Source organism: Falco cherrug, chromosome 7 (assembly GCF_023634085.1).
Source record: "Falco cherrug isolate bFalChe1 chromosome 7, bFalChe1.pri, whole genome shotgun sequence".
NCBI classification, from domain to species: Eukaryota; Metazoa; Chordata; class Aves; order Falconiformes; family Falconidae; genus Falco; species Falco cherrug.
In genome coordinates, this window is record NC_073703.1 from 5,328,295 (window position 1) to 5,349,343 (window position 21,049).

The following is a 21,049-nucleotide window of genomic DNA, read 5'->3' on the forward strand; positions in this document are numbered from 1 at the left end:
GAAGTGAACCGATTTCAAAGTCCAAAAAAATAAACAAACAGTATTTTTGGAAAAATCTAAACCAGCATCTTCCACTGCCTCCTGCAAAGCCTCTTGTTGCTGGTGCAACCTCCCCTCACCAGCCCCTGCTGTCCCCACTCTCCTCAGCTCTCACTGCTCTGGCAGCACTTCTCCCCGCTCAGGTGTGATACCCAGCCCCAAGCCACCCTCCTTTCTCCTCTCTGAAACCACCCGGTGCCGAGCATCCCCTGGCTCCAGCACCGGCTTGGCCAGTCCGTGGCAGAAGGACCGGGTGCGGGACAGGGTCCCCTGGCATGCTGCAGAACTGAAGGGAGGTGGGTTGGACACAGACACCCACACTTGGCAAGGAGCCCTTTCCCTCTGGAAAACCCTGCCATGCACTGGGCTCGAGCCTCACAGGCCCCACCAGTTCACAAAGGCATTTCTATACGAGCGACAAGATTTTCCATGCAAACACTGGTACAATGCCCGATGAAGCGAGGAGCAACGAGCAGGCATGTAGGGACACAGGCTCCAGTGACGAGTGGCTCCTTTTGAGAAAAAAATAGCTATCAAGAGCCTGGCACTGACTGCTGCAGGCAGTTTTTGTTTGGTATCTTCAGCAGAGACATGCAGCCGGTGCAGGACCTCAGCATGGTAGCCAGGGATTTTGCGGTGAGGCAACAGTGAGTTGTACCCATCACTACCTGTCTGCTCCTACAGCTAATGACTCACCCTTACTACTGCTCCAAAGAAAACTGATGCATTTTTGCACTCTCTAGAAGACAAGACCTACAGCAGCAGCAGCCGCAGCCACGAGTGATGGCCAAGTCAGCGCAGAGACCTACAGAAGGCTCCCGAGCAGCAACACCACCTTCTTCCCTCCCTACCTGTGCTCAACTCCTCCCCTCCTGCATGGTCCCTAGGACCTCCAGAACGTATTGCCACCACTAACAAGAACTCTGGTCACTAACTGTACGATTTCATGGGGCTTTTTTAGCCAAAAAGACAGACCGATGTGGCACGCTGTGCCAGGGGAGCAGGGCTATTTCACGGTCTTTAAGAGAAGGTCCTTCCTTGGGAAGGCGAGGGATATCCTTGTGGGATTCAGGGGAAGGCAGGTGATCCCAAAGCCCACAGCGTCTGCTCCAGCACGTCCCCACCGTACTGAACCAGTTCCCGCAGCAGCAGCGTGGCCCTCTACAAGCCTGGCAAGTCTAACGGGTACAGCAGCTTCTTGGCATGTGGTAGAGGAGCCAAGTCTGAGGGGAAGGGAAAAAAAAAAAAAATTACTACAAATGTTCCACCAATTATGAGTCACGGGGCTGAGCTTTTGTTTCTGCCTTGCTGGATTTTGCCCTTTCCCTGGTATTTCCCCAGCTCCGGCCGGGGGAGCCGTGGGGACGCCAACACTGGCCAAGGCTCTGGCACAACTCCAGCCAGGGGAAGCAACAGGGCTCAAGATACAACTCCCGAAATGGCAGGTTTTCTTCACCTCTGCTCCCCAAGTGTGCACAGCTGCAGAAAAAAACCCCAACGAGGAACTCGTACTCCTGCGAGCCTGAATGTGACACTGCTTCAACTCAGAAGATGGAAACTTCGGGATCAAACACCTCCAGGTGCCTTTGCCACCAACCCAGATCTTCCCAAGCCACTGTACCTCACCGAGACATCGGAGGCATCCCCAGTCCGAGGGAAACACTGTGGCTGGACACCAATCCTTGGACAGTGAGCTTCCTTTCGTGACCCAAACGCTCTGAACCTCAGCTGAAGAGGACTCTGCAGCACCATCCATCGATCCAGTTCCCACAGAAGGTCTCATCTGCACAACTATGCACAACTTGTGCTTCCAGTTAGCATTGACTGTTCCTCCAAATTTTATAGCAAGCCTGCTAGTTCATTGAAGACTTCTTGCTATTTTTAAGAGCAGTACTATAGCCATGAGAAGGTCTACACTTCAAAAAGAGGGTGGCTGTGGGTTTTTTTAGATGTATACGTACAACAGAGATTATCTTCTGACTTCATGCTAAAACTTCCTGTTTAGAAGCTCATCAAGTAAAGAGTAACAGTAGAAGAATGGTTCTCTTTGTTATCCAAAATTGAATTTCGTGGGTTTAGTAGGAAAAGCCTTTTTGATGATCAAAGCTGAAGCAATAAATAGTAGTGGCTTGATGCTAGATCCAAAATGTACTTATTTTTGGAACAGGAGTTAAATGCACACTGAGCTCCTCCGGTACGCACAAGGGAAGGCAGGGAAGCCCACGTGCTTTGTGTATCCTTTACACAGGCCTACATTTCAAGCAGACCTATTAAATAAGTTGAAATGGAGAATAAACAAACTGAAATATGGCAGATAGACTAGAGTCTAAGTGCTTTTTCTCCTTTTACTTCCCTGTGATGACAAGTATGGGTTAACTTCAGTGAAGCTCTTATCCTCTTTCAGCTATCGTGAGCACTGGGGAAAAATAAATCACACAGCCCCAGACTCTTATTAAAAGTTACACCGTTGGAAACTACGCAGGGGGAGAGGAGGTATCCGATTTCAGTACAATCTCGGTCACATGTTATTGTTATATTGTTCAAGTAAAAGTTAAAAATCTCTTCTAGTCCAGAAAATCTACCAGATGTCCCATAAAGGGCTCCGCTGCGAGAGGAGCTGAACCACTACATCCTCAGGAACCGTGGTTTTCAAACTCGGCTGCCATAATTAACGGCAATTATCAAGTTACGATAAAAGCCATGGGCATGGGGAGCTTTACGGACGCATATCCAGCCTGAGGAATGTTTGTTAGGAACTGAACACATATTTATTAGAGCACAACCCTGAATGATCCAACTCCTGGCTATCAATTGTTCCCCTGCTATGGACACTTGGCAGCACAACAAAAGCAAGGCGGGCCGGCACGCTGCATTCGGCACGCGGCAGCACCGTGGCAAAACCAGCCACAGCAGGAGAACCTTAAAGGAGAAGTAGGAAAAAATCCCCGAAGGGAAACATGCCAGCATCCCTTGACACTGTGGTGCCGTGCTGTTTAAATGCCCCTTAAAATGCTGTGGGGTTGGGACTGGTTTAGGACCCGGAGGACCAGCACCCTAAGGGTCCCCTCCACTGCTGTCACCTTGCAGCATCCCCCAGAGAGCAGCAAAGCCCATCCACATGCTCAGCAATCCAGCACCTGGGCACAGAGGTGCCAGAGTCCTGCTCTACCACAGAGCCCAGCCCAACCACCCAAGGAGGCACACGGGGCTTCAGCAGGACGAAGGTTTATCTGTCTTCATCTTGGCTCTCACACCGTTAACCATGTCATTTCTTATATGGAAATTAAACCTGGTCCCACAGACAGGTCCCTCCTGCCCGACACACCATTCAGCCCCCAGCCTGGGATGCAGCATCAGAGGAGAAAGATGAGAAACCATCACGGCAGCCAGAGCAAATGGAAGCCCCAACTCTCCACCTGCTCGTGGGTAAAACCACCCAGGGCCTTACACAGCACCATTAAATGAATGAAAGGCTGCAGGGGTGGGGCAGTGCAAAAACCAGGACCTAATTAAGCAAAGCTTTGTTCAGGAGCTTCAATGGCATCGTAGCTGGGAGCCCTACTCATGAAAGCAGGGTTTGCACTGTAGGGCCAGGACCCAACAGGTAACACAAGCCAGACAGACTCAGCAAGAACCACCACAAAGCAGTCATCGTTCGACATGGCCTCACTGCTCCTGCCATGAAAACAGTGACGGCACAGAGCCCAACCTCGTGCCAGCCCACAGCCCTGGGGCTCGGGAGAGGTCTAGGTGGCTTCCACAGGGGACACGTGTGGCCCCGTGGCCACCTCCCAAACCTTTCCACTTGTCCCAGCACACTCATCCCATAAACACCATCTTATCACGACACGTGGAACACATGCGCCTCGGAACAATCAACTCAAAATTGCGCTTCCCCCACCCCCCCCGCCCCCTTCTTTTTCCACCAAGAATATAAACCACCAGCAGCAGCAGCCGCCGCCATCTCCTCCTGCTGTCCTGCCCCACACAAGCTCCCCAGCACAGACCACGCGTGCACGAAGGCACAAACATCTGCCAACCTGAGAAGTCTCCAGGCGTGACATTGGGCGAGTTTGTAGCCTCTGTTTCAGTGTAAGACAACGTGGAATCTGATAGATCTGGGGGGGAAAGAAAGGAAAAAGAAAAAAAAAAGAGCATTTTTAGTTTTCCTGCATTTGCAAGCACTATGTGAGCATCTGTGGCTCTTCAGTTTCCCCATCATCTCCCCAAGAGAAACTCTCCACTGGGCCAGAAAGCAACGATTAACTTTGTACCTCTACCACGCAAATGCAAAGTTTGAATTGCTTCGACCACAAAAATAACTGCAGTTAAGTTGATCAAACAAGTAGGAACTTGGTGCTTACTGGATAAAGTTACATTAAGCCTCTAAACAACTCACAGTTACTATACTTAATTATCACCATTAAAATTCTTGAAGCTGTTTATTCTTGCTTCCTTCCTTCCTTCCTCTTTGCTGAAGCGAAGGAAACTTTGTTTTAACAAGTTAAGAGTCTTTGTTATTCTCTCTTGCTTACACGCCTCTAATTAAGTGCTCAACTGTTTGCTCACAGATTAACTATTATTTTTCCAATCAAACAAGCCAGTGAAGCAAATTTCAATCCCTGGCTGTTGTTTTAATAAAGTCACGTGTCACCCACTATCATCTCTCCCTGCAACACAAGCAGTTTCTGAAGGGAATTAACTCAGAAGGGGGAGCACAGGGAGGGACAACTCCTTTTTTCTGCCTCCACACCAAACAAAAAAAACCCCAAAAAACAAACACCCAAAAAATGGGAAAAAAATGGCAGGTTGTGGGCAGGTCACCGGCAGCTCCCAGGCCTGGCAGGGCAGGGACTCACCTTTGGCACGGGGCAGCTCCCGCCGTCCCTCGGGGCTGGGTGGGACAGGCAGGCACACTGTCCTGCTCCTATCGCCCTGGCAAACCCCGCCAGCCTCCTCCCTGTCGCTGCCCGACGGGGAGCAAGAGCGGCTCGCCTCCGTCACTACCCGCCCAGTGAATCACAGCCACCGACTATGGGACGAAGAGAGAAATCCCACGCTCCAGATGCGGCCACAGCTGCACCGGTCCCAGCAAGAAACCCAAAAGGGACACGGGATTCCTCCCTTCCCTCCCACATCTTTGCTCCCCATTTACTTGAGCAAGCAGCGGGCACTGAGAAAGGACGCTCAGGATGCAGCGATGCCAATTCAAAAGGTCCCCAAGGCAGTGCGCACCACGCAGGACCAAGACCCCAGGCTGCATTTTCCAGGCTCTCCAGCGGCTTTTGCTTCACACCCAGCCTACCCACCCAAGCCGCTTTTGCTAGGCTTTTCTTAAAAAAGCTTTTATAATTCACCAGGAAAAGCAAAACATCACTCTGAAATTATATAGTGCCGACGTTCAAAGAGTTTACATCTCATTTTAATACGCAGAGGAAGGGTAATAGCCGGTTCCCCCGTGGCGCAGCACAGGCAGGGCTTTATGGAAATGGCACCCAGGAGCTCCCACTCCCCCTCCACTCCATCATCCCGCAGATTACACACACAGACAAAACATGACGTCTGGTAACCTTTCATTATGCCTTCATTAAAAATAGCGCTTCATATTATTTTGGAAAATATGCATGTGCCTACATGGTAATTTGGTATGATAAACTGACATCCATTTACTTCTTAAAACCCATCAGCTGATGCTTGCTCAGAAATAATGAGCAGCCATAAAATCCCGACTTGTTGGCTTTTGCCTGACATGCCACGTAGGGTTGTCTTAGAACCAACACCAGGACTGCGCCATGAAAGAGCTGCCAGGAGATCAAAAGAGAGAAAACACGTACCCAGTGGCTTTTGCTCATCATTAGGAGACAGCCGAGAGTAGGGAGGCGGTGGAGACTCTGGAAAAACAAAACTTTACGTTAGTGCTGTGTTTGGCTTATCAACCCAACCCTCATGCTTTCGCTTTCTGGGTAGGAACCTCCCAAGGTTACAAACGCCCAATGGAAGAAAACCCGCTTGGAAGCAACTCAAGACCAAGAGTTTTCCTACTCTTTCAAGACTGGGGGTTCCACCCTGGTCTTTCAAAGTGGGCTTCACCACAGGAAAGGCTGCAGTTCTCCCCGTCCCCCCCTGCCCCGCACCCACCACCCTGAAGCACACAAACTGGAGCACGGCTCCCAAAGAGCGATGCTTTCCTCATCCGCGCTGGGAGACAACCGTCCAACCATGGCTCAAACACACACGACTACATTACAAGGACTGCAAAAGGGTGTCAGGTGCTGAAAAGGACACTCCTCTCTCGGCACATGCAGCCTGCTGCCAGCGGCCAGGTTGGCCTCAGCCACCAAAGTAACCCTGGTCCATCCCAAGAAGCCCCTGGGTGCAGGAGCGGCTGATCCCGCTCCCCCGACCTTCGCTCAGCAAAGCTCCCCAAGCGCTGGGCTGCGAGCAGCAGCACATCAGCAGTCATGCACTGAAAGTGAAGCAAGTCCTTACTAAATCAGGTCAGCTAACTAGCTCTGGCTGTCCTTGGAAGAGCCCAGACCACACGAAAGGCTGACAGAGGTCTGCCATCACCTCTGTGCGCTGTTCAAAGGGGAAGGGGGGGAGTTCCTTCTAAATTACAGTAGTGATGCGTTTCTTGAATTATAACTTGCTAAAATTGAGAGGCACCCAGCCAGCTGGGCTCTATCACAGCATCCAGCACGGGGCACCCACTCCAGTGAGAGACCGCACTGAAAACAAACGGCATCACGTTGACCCCACGCTACCGAAACAAGGGTGTGCTCCTCGGTTCCCACACAGATCCGAACACAAGGTACTGGGCCCACCGACTCCATCCCCGCTTGGGTTAGCTCCTGAAGAACAACCTCAGCATCCCCTGTGTGCCTGCCCTGGGATGGCCTTGGGTCACTTACTGCTGCTAAGAAAAGGTTGCTCATCTCCCCTAACCAAGCAAGCTGCCAAGCAACAAGATGCTCTCCTTGCAGGGCGCTTAAGAGTCTGAAAATAAAAACTTAACAGCGCCGATGTCTCGGGATGTCTGGCTGGTCCCATGCCAGAGCCAGACCTGCCGCCGCAGGGGACGCCTCCCAGGCAGCGAGAGGCGTTTTCACTGGGCTCGGCCGCGTCACCCCACTGTGAACTGGGTGGCAGAGCTGAATGTGCATGGTCTCTGCAGGGAGCCTGGCAAACCCTTGCGGAAAAGGGCATCAAGGCCCTCTCCTCGGGCTCCTGCCACCGTCCCCAGTGCCTGGTGGGGTCCGGGCACAGTCACCTGCTACGCAAACGCTAAGGAGCCCCTCGATCAAAGTGCTGCTCTCCGCAATGCCCGCACAGGGCTGGTGGCCACTCACCGCTGGGAAAACAGCCACCACTGCGGGAAAGCGACACGGAGGCTTCGCCAGTTTCTAAAATAAATGCGCAGTCCCAACAAATGCACATCACCTCCGACTGAAGCAAAAAACCTGCTGCTAGCCTCTAGCTACCTTCAGGGGAAGCACGCCCAGCCTACAAGTTTCTCTCAAATAAGTACTGCAACGCATGGCAGGCTCCCGGATTGCAAAAAACCATAAAATAACCGAAGCTCTTGTCAGGAAAGGGACCGTCAGCAGGAGGCTGGTGTCCTCCGGGATCCCTCTGGCCACGGTATAAAAACCCATGAGCCATCACCCAGAAATGCCTGGGCTGCCCGGCTGGTCCGGCGCTCGGCGAGCATCCCCGCAGCCCCGGTGGCCATGCCCGGTTGCCCAGCGCAGCCGGCCAGGCTGGCAGCCGCAAACCGCCCCCGGCACCCCGAGGCTGGGAGGACCCGCGCGGGCAGGGGGGCAAAGGGGTTTTTAAGCACAAGGGGGAGCCGGTGCCGGTGGGGATGCCAGGCCGGGGACCCCACACCAACGCCAAGGCGCATCCCGGCCGGGCATCCCGCCTGCCCTCGGGGGTGCGGATGGGCTGAGCCTTGAAGCCTCGATGTCCCGAATTGGGACGGGGGTGGGGGTGGGGTGGAAAGCCCCCACCGCCCAGCTCCTCACCTGGCCCACAGAGGCGGCTGAAGTGGTAGGGGTTGCAGCAGACAGTGGGTCCGTCGGCGACGCCGAAGCTCTGGCACTCGCAGAGGGGCTTCAGCTCGGCGGGATGCTGCAGGTCGGGCCAGCGGAAGAGTTTGCCCAGGAGCAGGTGTGGGGGGGCCGCCTGGCCCCCCAGGCGCAGCTCGGTGCGGGCCACCAGCACGCAGCCGCTGGGCATGCCCCCGCGGGACTCCACCGCCTCCAGCAGGCTGTCCAGCGAGCGCTCCTTCAGCCGCTTCAGCAGCGAGTAGGTGACGGCCTTCAGCTCCTGCTCCAGCAGCACCAGCCGCGACCGCGCCTCCCGGCCCCGCCGCTCCGGGGAGCCGCCGTCGGTCGCGCCGTCGGGGCCACGGGCGGCCAGGGCGGCGGCGGCGGGCTGGGGGCCGCCCGGCTCCCGCTCCTTGAAGAGGCAGCAGGTCACCGTCCGGCCGTCGCTCTCCCGCGCCCGCCGCGGGGTCGCCCCCTCGGCGCCGTCCCGCCGCGGCGGAGCGCGGAGCCGGGCCCCGCGCCGCTCCGCCATGGGGTCCCCGCCGGGCGCCGCCTCGCCCGCCGCCCCGCCGCGCCGCTCCTCCGCCTCCCGCAGCAGGCTGCGCGCTACCGCGCGGATCTCCGCCGAGGGGTTCTTCTCCGGGATTTTGCAGCTGCCGGTGGCTCCGAGGTCGTGGCCGCTCCTGGCGCTCCCATCTCCGCCGTCCCGGTCCGGAATGACGCGGCTCCTCCAAAGTCGCCGCACCAGCCCTGAGCGTTTGGACCTGAACATACGACACGCGGGCGGCCGGGGGTCGCGTCGCTCTCCGCCGCCGCCCCCCCGCGCCCTCCTCCGCGGGGCTCCTCGCTCCGCCGCCGGCTTTATCTCATCTCACGCCCGCCGCCGCTCGCCCGCTTCCCCGCCGCCCTGCCCAGCCACTCGCCGACGGCCCGCGGCGGGGCCGCACCGGGCAGGCGGCGCGGCGCGGGCATAGACGGGGCCGCGAGGGCTGCGCCGACGCCCGCGGCGGTGCGGGGCCGCTCCCGTGGCGGCGCTGGGGCTCGGGCGCGCCGCGCCGGGCCCTACATCGGCTGCCAACGCGGGGCCGGGAGGGGAGCGGCGGAGGCGCGGTGCGGGGGGGGCCCGGGGCAGCGCTCGGCTGCGCCCCTCGGCGGCTCCACCGTACGCGGAGAGGGGCGGGGGGTGCCGCCCGGCGGGCAAGCGGCGCCGGGGCCGCGGGCGGAGGTAAGGCGATTCCTTTCGGCCAAAAATAGTTTAAAAAAAGAAATTAAAATTGAAAAACCGGGGGAAAAAATCCAAATTTGAAGAGCGAGGGAGTGGAAAAGAAGGAAATAAAAATTAAGAAAAACGAAGAGACGGAGAGAGAAGCCGGCGAGCGGCGGCAGGGCAGGACGCCCGCAGCGCAGCGCAGGCCGGTGCCGGCACGTGCGCGGTGCGCATCCCCGGGGCGCGGCCCGTCCCGCGGTCGGGGCGCTCCGCTCCGCTGCTCCGCTCCCGCCGCCGCCGGGTCCCCGCGCTGCCCTGCGCGCGGCTGCCGGGGCCGCCGCCGCCTCCGCGCCCGCCCGCCCTCGCTGGCTTTTGTGTGGCCGGGGCGCGCGCGCAGGGCCCCTCGCGAGCGGCGGCGCGATTGGCTGCCGCCCATCATGTGCCAGTCTAGACACTTTGGCGGCTCCGCGCGGCACCGGGCGTTGCGCAAACACCGGCTCAAGTTTCCCAACCCTTAAAGGGACACGCACCCCGCCGCCGCCGCCACACACACGCACACAAACACACACGCGGACCCGGACCCCCCCCCCCCCCCGCCGCCGCCCCGCCATCCTCCTCCCCAGGCTTCCAGCGGGCGGGTGGCCCCGCGGGGACCGGGAAGGGGAAAGGGAAGGGCCGGGGGGGGACCCCCGCCCCGCCGCGGCCGCCCCGCGGGAAAGTAGGTCATGGCGGCGCGGCGGCAGCGCAGGGGTTAAGGCCGCTCCCCCCGCCGGAGCCGCGGCGGCGGGACACACCCCCGCGATGTATCAACTTGTCCGCCGTGGCAAAAGTTCAGGCCCGGCGGGCGCCCATTGGTCCGCCTCCGCGTGACGCCCTGCCTCGACGCCGCTCATTGGTCCGGGCACGGCGCCGGCACCGCCCCCCCTCTCCTCAGCGCGGCGCGGCGTGCCCGTGAATGAAAGACATTCCGCGGGCGCCGGCGGCCGCGTTCCACTGGGTCTCTGCGCCCGCCGCCGCGGGGGCCCAGGCCGGCGGGGAGCGGCGGCCCCGTGGGAGGTGCGGGGGGGTGCGTGGAGGCGGCGCGGCGCCGTGTCCCGCCCCGCACGGCCCGGTTGGCACGGCGGCGGAGGGAGGGTGCTGCTGGGGGCTGCGTGTAGGGACAGGGACACCCCTCCCGCCTCGAAAAAATACTAAAAAATAACTAAAACCGGCTAAAATGGCGATTCCCGCTGACCCCGCTCCCCCGCGCGGCCGGTCCCCGGGCGCACCAGCCGCTGCCCGTGGCAGGGACACGCTCGGCACGAAGCGGCTACTGCGGCCGGCCCCGTTATGGGGGCTCCGGGCTTCGCTCCGCCCCGCGCAGGCACCGCGGGCCGCGGGGGGCCCGGCCTCAGCGCATCCAGTGCCGGGAACCTGCTGCCGGGGGCATCCGCTGCGAACCGGCCGTGGAACTTAAGCTCTGGCGAGCGAAACCACACCGTGGCAATTGATTTCCCAGCAGCTGACCAGCTAGGGAAAAGGGAAAAAAAGGGAAAACCAAACACCAAAAAACCCCAACACCAAAACCACCACCATAAAAATATTTCAACCTGCAAATCGCAGCCAACCTGAATGTCCATACCTTTTCTCTTGGCATCTTTGGTTAGCTCTTGCCATCACGGAAGGCTTACATTCACATTTCCCCAGACCGGCACTAACGCACCTAAGAAATTAAATACAAATCCATTTGGTTAAGTCAGTCCAGCTTTTTATGGCAAATACAACTTGCGTGCATCAGCTTAACGTAAGGGATTAAAAAAAATGCTCCATTTAAAATCGATACGTGTGTGCCACTGAGGTTTGCACCAACATCATTACAATACGTAAATGAGGGTTTTGCCTTCCAGGTGCCTTCTGCCCCTACTGACCTGCAGGAGCAAGGGCAAAGCTCCTTGTCCCCTGCCCACCTAAAAAAACAACAACAAACCCACCTTTTTGGGGGTGGTTTTAGGAAATGTGCGCTTTGCCTTGTTAAAAATGCAATGTGAAAAATGATACAAATCCTTTAAGGGACCTGCTGCCTCTGCCATCGGGTTTCCTAACTGCTGCGGATGGGGGCTTGATGGTCCCGTGCAGCACTGCCCTCCCACCAGCTCCCTCCCTATGTCGAAACCAAACCGGGCATAAAACCAGATGATGGTATTGGGGTACCAACTCGCTTCGTGTGGAAATAATGTCCCATGACCTCTGGGCTAAAGCCCAGCGCTCTTACCAACCTGCACAGCTGCGACATTTTACACCTATCTCACGGTTTAGAGCTATTTACAACAGTCAGCCAACATCCCACTGTGGTAGGTAAATGCTATTAGCCTTTCTTCACGTTAGGGAATAAAGAGAAGTTAAAAGGCATGGAAAGGCTACAAAAAAGATTCAGCTTCAGATGTGGAAGCAGAAATCGGGATTTCCTGGATGTTGGACCCAGGTAGGATCCCTGCCCATCCCCTGGCTGCTCCAGAGAGGTTCCAACGCTTGTTTAAAATCCACATCAACCGGCCTGTCCTGCATGACCCCAAAATTTACCTCCCTAAATGCAGCTGATGCTTTTCTTCCCAATATCGTATTTACAAACTGTCATCCAAATTATAGTAAGTCACCAATGTGCAATTACCAACATTTAAATATATATAAATCTTAAATATAGCACTGTTTAAACTAAGGATAGGTTATTTCAGCAAGCAACGTATTACTGCTTATCCAACGCTATACAATCATGGTGCGTGCTATATGGCAGAAAGAACAATGGAGCTTTCATGGGACGCGGGGTGGCCGCCGGTCTCTGTGGGCACAGGTATGCGATGGAGAAGTCCTGGTTTCACCCAGTGCCATCCATGTCAGCTCTTGCAACAACAGCACATTGTTCCATGCTGTTAACATGGGCAAGACAAACAGAGCGCTCAATTGTACTTGTCATAATGCACATATAATTTATAGTAATGTTGGTTATTAAAGGATTTCTAGTAATTAACAGCAATGTGCTCTTTCACTGCCTTTTTTCCCCCCCTCTTTTTTTTTTTTCTTCTTTTTTTTTGCCTGTCATAACAACAAACATTCCTGGGAGATGCTCTGGAACACATCCTATAGATCTTGGCACAAAAGCTGAAGAGAAGCTTTTGAAAGCCTGCCAGTCTTATCTGACATGGATCTCCCAGGTAGTATATAAAGCCAAATCCTCTTGGGCCCAGGAGGACCGTGGGTGGCCAGGAGGGCACCGGCACCAACCTCTTCCCCAAGCCAAACTGCAGCTAGGGTGGGGGGACAGGGGCCAGCACTGCCGTTGTGTCCGTGCCAGCATGGTCGAAGGTATCAGCAGAGCCCAAACCTGCAGACACAGACCACTGAGCTCTAAGGTTTTGGTAAGGAAAAATAAATCTCATGATTATTCTGCTTTTTTGTATCTCTGTCTTTTTATATGTTTCATGATTTTCTGCTTTTTTTTTATCTCTAGTATCTTATACGTTTCCGGTCAAAGAGAAGGATGCGGAGGTTAAAATAGAAAATGAGTAATTGCCATTGAAACAATGTTTTAACAGCTCAATTTGTAGGTTATTCTAATGCCTCGAAAATGGAGTTGAGACAGGGACGGCTCTGACTCAATGCTGAGGGGCAGTGAACACTGCACCCCCCTTTCACCGCCTGGGAACGGGGGCACAGAGCGCGTGAGCCTCGCCAGAGAAACCATGACAAAACTGCTGCGCCAGGGAGAGGGGCTCTGCCAAGAACTAAAATGCCTCATAAAACCAGGCTGGTTTTGCTGGAAGCTGATTTTGAAAGGAACCAGAGAAAAAAAAGTTTTGACAACATCAGAATGTCCCGTTTCCTTTGTTTTAATGACATGGCCGTGATTTTCCAGTTCAAACCGACTTTTCATTTTACTCTTGCAAATGTTATATTCTGTGCAGTAACACACTGTGATAGGACTTTGGACTGTCTTCAAAATGGAAAAGTTAAATCAGAACAAGGCATTTTGATAAATCCAAAGTTAAAAAAAAATTATGTTTGAAAAATTTTCCTTTATGGAGAATTTCACAGCCGTTGGACTCCACGCTCCCAGACTTTGGCGTCTTGAAACTCTTCATGCCGAGGATGTGACCCCACCCCCATCTGGGTGCGTGCCCCCATCCCATGTAGGCTACAGCCATGGCAAAGCCCATCCCGGCTCCTCCAGGCTCACGTCGTAGCGACCCTTTGCCACCGCTCCTGGGACACAGGCGAGGGCATGCGTCAGGGGAATGCAAGGGTTCTTTCACATCATCGTCCGCTGAGTTAAGACCTGGGATTTGCTACCTTCACATGTTTTCCAGTCGGCAGTAAATGCAGTTTGCAGATGGCTCTGAGATAGCCTGAGGTCAGTGGTTTGCACAGACTGCTCCGAACTGTGCGCGTGTGAAGGTAGAGCTGAGCCTGGGTGCGGTGGATTCACCGGCGGGAAGCACAGCTCCCATCCCGCCAACCTCGCGCCCCGAAAGTGGGTTTGCATGTCCCACTGCAGCAGGGCTTGCAGGCGGAGCCTGCACACTCACAGCCTCATCGCACCCAGTCCCTGACCTGCTTGAGGCAACTCTGCTGTGTGTGTCACTGCGCTGTGGCCACCGCCGGTGTGGGCAGGCAGGTTGCCCAGCTGGCAGGGGTGGCAGGCACCCACACGGCTTCCTTGCCTGCATCCCCACGGGGAACAAGGCATGTCTTCTCCCAGAAAAGCTGGGACATCACTGCACAACCCTCATCCCTGCCAGGAGATGCCCAAGTCAGTGCATTTACATCCCGACACAGCAGTACAGCCAGGAGGGTTTTGCACTAGGGAAGTTTTCACTAGCATCCTTCCTGCAAGTAGGATCAAAGTTTCATCATCCAGTGACCCCATCCAAGTTCCCACCAGATCCGGTGGCACCACGGTGGGTGCTGTGTTTGCTGCCCAGGGCCAGCCTGTCCCACGGGGCCCCAGCGGTGAACCGGGGCCACGGCAGCCAAATTGCTTAGGGATGAGTTGAAATCAAATAACCTCCAAAATTTATCAGAATCAGGAAGGGGGCGGGGGAAAAAAGGGACAAAATCCAACAGAAATTCGCCAAATACCGAATTTCACTGGACCTGAAATTAATGTTAATGGGTTAATGGAAACTCCACAAGGCAAGAGCTGCTGAGTTTCCAGGCTTTTCAAGGCCCTTCCCACGAGTATCTGCTGTGGGTGGGGACAAGCTGACTCACAGTTTCCAGGGCTGTAGTAACATTTCAACACCCCGGCACTCCAGCCTTGGGGACTGATGGCAAAGAGCACATTCCCAGCAGAGTGGTTGGGAAGTTTTTTGACAACATGATTTCTTGTGTCAGAAAACGTCAGTTGGGCAAAACCAAAACTTTTTTTTTTTTCCTTTTTGGTAGCAAACTACCGGTTTCCACAAAGTGCTGCTTGGAAAGGTTACCTGGGCTCAAGCCTGGATTTCTAGTCAAACCCACAGAAGTAAAATCATCTCCCAGAAGATCCTCACCGGTGGGCGATGGCACCCATCTGTGGTGGACCACCACGCCAGGAGAAGCTCCTTGCTTGGAGTAGGGACATGGACTCTTGCATCCCAGGAGGAGACTCAGCTCTATGGGCAATTGCAGCCCAATTTCTTTAAATCTCTTCCGGATGGATCTCGGCCAATTTGTATAAATAATCAAGCAGTTATTCAGGGAGAAAGAGTCCAACTTTAACACTGGAGATGCAAGGACCCATGTAAGATACGGGGTATTAGGTTCTCTGGTTTGGGTTAGGACGAACAAGGACAGAACCACAAGTCAGGCCAGTGCCATGAGTGCAGATTATCCCCCTGTGCTGCTGCTCGCATTTTGTAAGAAAACAAATTCAAGCCATCCCAGTAAAGTCCTGCTGCAATCCAAGTAAAGCACTGGTGTCCTGGGTTTGCAGGACAGAAAGGCTGCCTTCATCCAAACCTAATGCCAACTTCCACAGCAGAGAAAGGTGGATTTTTCCCCTTAATAAAAGCTGTGTTTCCATCTGTTGTGTGCTGCCTCTCTCTCCGAACACAGCCGGGGGACCTTATTCAGTCCCACTGCCCTGCGGTGTCATTTCACATTCAGCCAGAGACAATATTCACACACTTTCTTCATCTGAAAAATACAGAACAACAAGAAATGTATCCTTGCCATGAAGTTCGTTATTACATATACCAGGCAGCGAGAAGTGAAAAGAGAAATTTTTGGGAGTATTGCAGAAGGTGCGTCTTGCTCCCAGGGAGAAGCTGGCTGGGCTGGACCGGTGGTGGCTTCACAGCCTGAAGTCACTTGCTGCCAGCCTCAGCGAGAGCAAAGGATGCTGAAGCAGAAAGAGCTGTGGGGTGCAGCTTCCCACGGGATCCAATCCACAGAGAAGACACAGTAGCAAATAACGCAGCAACGAACACAGACCTCTTATGATTTCCAAACCATAAGCACCTGCTGTTTCCTCTAGGCTGAAATGCAATTCTTCCAATGGGAGAACAAGCCAAAGGGACACCTTGGGTCTTGTGTCAGCCATAGGGCACATGGTGAAACACGGAGCAGGAGGAACATCTTCTCCTGTAAAGACAGGAGAATGGTGCTGAAAATCCCAGCTGAGAAGACCACTTCTCTCCGAGCAGCCTCAGACAGACACCTTCAACAAATCCAGCGTAACCTCAGCAATCTGGACACCGCAAAGGATGAAGAGCTCCATGAAGCGTGGTGGGTTTCCCTTCACCGGCGTTCTGGGGAAGGCAATCGGCAAGTGCGTGCTGCCGGCAGCCCATCCAGCTTTCTGCTGGCCGCCCGCGCGTGGCTGCGGCTCAGGCGTGCAGCAGGTCCAACCAGGCAGGCACAAACCAGCCAGGGAAAAAGGAGAAGCCGTCGGACTTGAACCAAACCCAAGCCAAACTTCTTCTGAGGTTCAGCAAATTTCATGTCAATAACTTTTATTCCTCCTCCAGCAGCCAATACATTTCCTGAGCGTGGGCAGCATCAGCAATGCGCACCGCTGTCTCCCACACGAGCCCGTCCCCTGGCCAGCCAGGCAGAGTCTCAAATTGGATGAGATCTGCTTTATCAGCCGGTTCCTGCTGCCTAATCAAACCCAGCTCTCAGACCTCCAGAGCGTCCCTGTACCACCTCCTCAGGCTCTCCCCCTCGATCCCATGCAATGTTCATTAACTTGTTAACATCCCCGTGCACTTGTCTGGAAGGGCTGCCATGGGGAAGGCTCTCAGAGGCACATCAGTGCCCGGCTCCCACAGAGTCCAGTGGGACACAGAGATCTAATTACCTTTGCTGGTCCAGGGGAAAGTGGTTTGCCCGAGGTAATGGGCAGCGTCTATGCTAGAGAAGGGAACAGAGCGCATGTGAAAGTCCAGGACTGAAAAGCTTCTCTACCTGAATGGGACTGTGCTGGGCCACAGGAGCTGCCCTGGGTCCTCACCTAGATTAAGGCTTAGGTGTCAATGTCTTCGTCCTCTCTACCCACATGCCTAATTTTATTAGATCATCAGTTCAAAAAGACATAAAAAATCACTATCAGTGGCATCAGGAAAGGTTTGCTGGCAGGTAGATCTTCCCCTGGATCAGCAGCTTCATCCCAGAGCACAGAGAGTAGTGCTGCCTGTCGTACATTCCTGTGCCACCCTGATGGCTGGGAGAATCACGTTCTGCAGCCGTCTAGTGAATCTGTAAAGTGGGGGTAGGCCCACAAGATCCTGTTGCTTTGAGGAATTGTAGCTTTGCTTTCCAACCCCACGAAGTCCTCAGAAACCCATGTTCTGAGGAGCAGTGGCCCGATGCCCTCCATGTTCTCTGCAGCACTCGTTGGGTGTGAACAGAAGTTAAGGAACTTCTGTCTCCGTTCTCCTGGACAGAAGGACAGGGTCAGAGCAGTTTTGGGGGATGATAACTGGGGAACATTCTCAGGGGACAGTTGTGTCCCTGTGGGCCATTTGGCCTTTCCTAGATGCTGAGACCAGGTTCTAAGCTGGAACTATCAGCTCTGTTTCACTGAGCACCCAACCAACAAAACCAACTCATAGCTACTGGGCACAGGACTGGCAAGCCTGCTGAAACCTGGGAGTGGTGTTCCCTTGCCTGATACCAACCTCCTGGGTGAGCAGCAGTGCCAGGCAGTTGTCGGTCTGAATCCCGTGTGCTCAGCTGGGGAAAAATGGAAAAGAAAGGAATGGGTTTGGGCAGGGGCTCCCTGGCTGGTGGGTGCACGTTGCTGCTCGCAACGTTTTGTTGGTTGGGTGCTCAGTGAAACAGAGCTGATAGTTCCAGCTTAGAACCTGGTCTCAGCATCTAGGAAAGGCCAAATGGCCCACAGGGACACAACTGTCCCCTGAGAATGTTCCCCAGTTATCATCCCCCAAAACTGCTCTGACCCTGTCCTTCTGTCCAGGAGAACGGAGACAGAAGTTCCTTAACTTCTGTTCACACCCAACGAGTGCTGCAGAGAACATGGAGGGCATCGGGCCACTGCTCCTCAGAACATGGGTTTCTGAGGACTTCGTGGGGTTGGAAAGCAAAGCTACAATTCCTCAAAGCAACAGGATCTTGTGGGCCTACCCCCACTTTACAGATTCACTAGATGGCTGCAGAACGTGATTCTCCCAGCCATCAGGGTGGCACAGGAATGTACGACAGGCAGCACTACTCTCTGTGCTCTGGGATGAAGCTGCTGATCCAGGGGAAGATCTACCTGCCAGCAAACCTTTCCTGATGCCACTCATAGTGATTTTTTATGTCTTTTTGAACTGATGATCTAATAAAATTAGGCATGTGGGTAGAGAGGACGAAGACATTGACTCCTAAGCCTTAATCTAGGGCTTTATCCGGGACATCCTACCTCATGGTCAAGTATGAACGACCCCCCTCCAACAGATCCTGCAGCAGTGGGAGCACAGTGATTGGCTCCTGGACTTGCATGCGGAGGTTATCAGTGCAAGATGGAGAAGTAGATGGGGAGGAGAAGTCACATTCAGCCAGTCCAGGGATGGTGCAGCCTCTGAGACTCCTGTGGGAGAGAGAGGGACATGCTGAGTCCAGCCATCCGCCTGCATGAGAACAGTTTGGGGATTTCTAGGCTCACAGAAACTCATAGCATCTATGTCAGCCTGGTTCTCTACTTCCCCAGTTGCAGGCAGAACAGCAGGCTAGCCATTAAACTCCTGCTGCCCTGGTCTGGCTATACGAGTCAAGTAATATCACATAAAACAGATGCTCTGTTCAAATAGGAAGGGAATTACAACCGCCCGCGTCCACCAGAGGATACGTCTAAAAACCACACCACCCATAACAAACACACAGGAGTTTGTCCTTTTTATCAGCATTTATTCAGCAGCCTGTGGAGACAGTCTGCCTTTCTGGAGCCTTTTCCAGGCAGATAACACCTAGTTTTGAAACTGCCCTTTACTTTTTTTTTTTTTTTTTTTTGGCTTGGCTTTGGTGAATTCTCATTTTTGAGCTGGAAAGGGTCTATCCAAGTAAGAAAAACAGTCCAGCGCTGCATGCTGCCACCACGCTGATCTAGCAACAGACTGCGTAATATGCCAAGCCCGGTGTCTTAAAAAAAAAAAAAAAAAAAAAAATTATCCTTATCCTTATTTACCCATACAATTTGCAAATACAAAACTGGAAGTTCCCTGGGAGGGCAGGATTAAAAAAAGGATTATTCTATTTGGAGCTGGTCCAGAGAGCAGAGGGAGTATATGTATATGTCAAAAATGGATTTTAATTGAGGTTTGTTGTGTCCAGTGGTGCTCTCCTAGACGCAGGAACTAAAAACACGGTGAGGCTGGACGAGAAGGAAGCATAGGTTGACGAAGACATCAAAGCAGATCTGAGAAAGGTCAGATATAAATGGCAACCTGTCCATTTATGCAATGGTTTGCTCTTCTATTTATGATGGTATTTTCTGGGAAGAGCTGGTCAGAGCCAACTAGGGCAGGCTTGTAAAAAGATAATTTTTCTCCCTTAGAAAACACAAAGACAGACAGACTGGGCTGCTGGCTTTTCTCCCTTCCCAAGATCTGCTGCCCTGGGCAATTTGTTCTGTTGCAGCAGCTCTTTGCTGAAGTGACTGGCGTCTGGTCCGATTCAGAGCAGACGCCAGTCACTCCAGTAAAGAGCTGCTTACCACATCTTTGGTAAATATTTTCTGCAGTGGTGCAGTAGCATCTTAAAGAGCAGCACTGTTATTTCGTAGGCATCTCCAATAATAACTCAGAGAGAAGCAGCCACAAGACATTAACTAAAGCTGCTGCCACTGACCAAAACTTTAGAGAAGCAGGAACAGAAGTGGGGAGAGAATAGAAATAGTGACTGAGTCATTGGCTGGAGAGACTGAGTGCAGAAAGTGAAAAAAAAAAAAGGCAGGCTTCAAAAGCTGGTCCCAGGACAAGTCTGTGGGGCCAGCACGCACTGGTCTGCTGCTTCCCCAAATTTCTTGCAGCCTCAAAATGGGGATATGAAAGTCATTGTGGGAATGAGAATATTGTCTTCTCTGTTTTGAGCCTGGACCAAAGGTAGCCAGAGGCAATCATTGCTAAAGTCCCAAAACTACATCTCTTTTTGTGTTGAAACTGTATTTTGAGTATCTCTGCTGGCAGCAGGATCTCCAGGGCTTGCTCATGCAGAAGTGTGTGAAAATAGAAAGCAGGATTAGGGAAGAAAGGAGCTAGCCCTAAAGTCATTGGCACTGCTGGGTGTTACTGAGAGCAGATCACCCTTACGTATGCAGCAGGACACAGAAGTACACGGTCTGACCAGCAGTAGCACAGTTGCTTCTTAGACACCCAGCTTGCGGAGCGTGCTTTGCTGAGAAAGGAGATGGTGGCTGGAATCCAGTCGAGTCTCCAGGGGATCTTCTCCATCCCATTGCCACACCATGGAATGAGAAAACCCCTCTCTGAGCAGGCACCCCATGGGGACAGTCCTACTGTACCCTTGTACCCTGAACTGTGCTGAAAAGCCGCCTCTGTCCAGGAAACTGCTGGCTCCACATCTCAGGCTGTTGCGAGATGATCAGAAGTAGCAGCTTCTGCCCTGAGGCACCCTGGGTGCCAGCAGCGCGTCTTCCCGCTGGGCAGCCGCCCTGGCCACCAGCACAGCTGCTCGTGGGCACAGACCTGTTGGTTTGTGCCTGGATGAAACACCTCCAGGCAGCTCTGGAGGTGCAGGTCTCCTCTGCAGACCCCGTATCAACCTTTTAGAGCCACGTCTGGGGCTCTCCATAGTTTGGCATGCATTTATGACACTAAACCTTTCACTGGTATTTTGGTGCCAGCCATCCCTAGCAGCCAAGCCCTCCGAGGGTGTAAACTGGCGTGGTGCCTATCGTCTTCGGTGGACAGGTCCCAGCCAAAATCTGACCATTTATTTACCTTCTTACGCAGGCGATTACCTGGGATGATGCCTGACCGCACAGCCTGACCCTGCCCGCTGGCTCTTACCCACCCTACCCAAAGTCCAGCCCGTGCTAGAGCTGACCTGGCACAGGGATGCAAAGCTGTCCTGTTGTCTGGAAACGGCAGAAGGCTTCCCACGGCCCATCAGGCTATCCCAGCGTAAATCAAGATGAGAACGAGACTGGTGGAGCATTGACTGCAGCAGATACCTGGTGACAATACCTGATAGAAAACAAATTTTATATCAGGTGAGTGTTTTTTAGCTCTCAGCCTCTTTATATTCAGCTAGTGAGTAAGTAACAATTAATGCACGG

General features: G+C 54.0%; 1 protein-coding gene and 1 long non-coding RNA gene across 2 annotated transcripts in view; both read right to left on the reverse strand.

Moving 5' to 3' along the window:
- SMAD6 (SMAD family member 6) overlaps nucleotides 1-9,884 on the reverse strand; it is a 45,051-nt gene extending 35,167 nt beyond the window's left edge. Inside the window, exons 1-3 of the mRNA XM_055716588.1 lie at nucleotides 8,064-9,884; nucleotides 5,874-5,930; nucleotides 4,080-4,157 (exon numbers count right to left, since the gene is read on the reverse strand). Of these exons, the coding sequence (XP_055572563.1) occupies nucleotides 4,080-4,157; nucleotides 5,874-5,930; nucleotides 8,064-8,859 (931 nt within the window). The 5' untranslated portion in view covers nucleotides 8,860-9,884. The remainder of the gene's footprint in view (nucleotides 1-4,079; nucleotides 4,158-5,873; nucleotides 5,931-8,063) is intronic.
- Nucleotides 9,885-18,179: 8,295 nt separating this feature from the next.
- LOC129736545 (uncharacterized) overlaps nucleotides 18,180-21,049 on the reverse strand; it is a 143,890-nt gene continuing 141,020 nt past the window's right edge. The window contains exons 4-5 of the long non-coding RNA XR_008733300.1: nucleotides 20,818-20,957; nucleotides 18,180-18,343 (exon numbers count right to left, since the gene is read on the reverse strand). This is a non-coding gene — a long non-coding RNA (uncharacterized LOC129736545). The remainder of the gene's footprint in view (nucleotides 18,344-20,817; nucleotides 20,958-21,049) is intronic.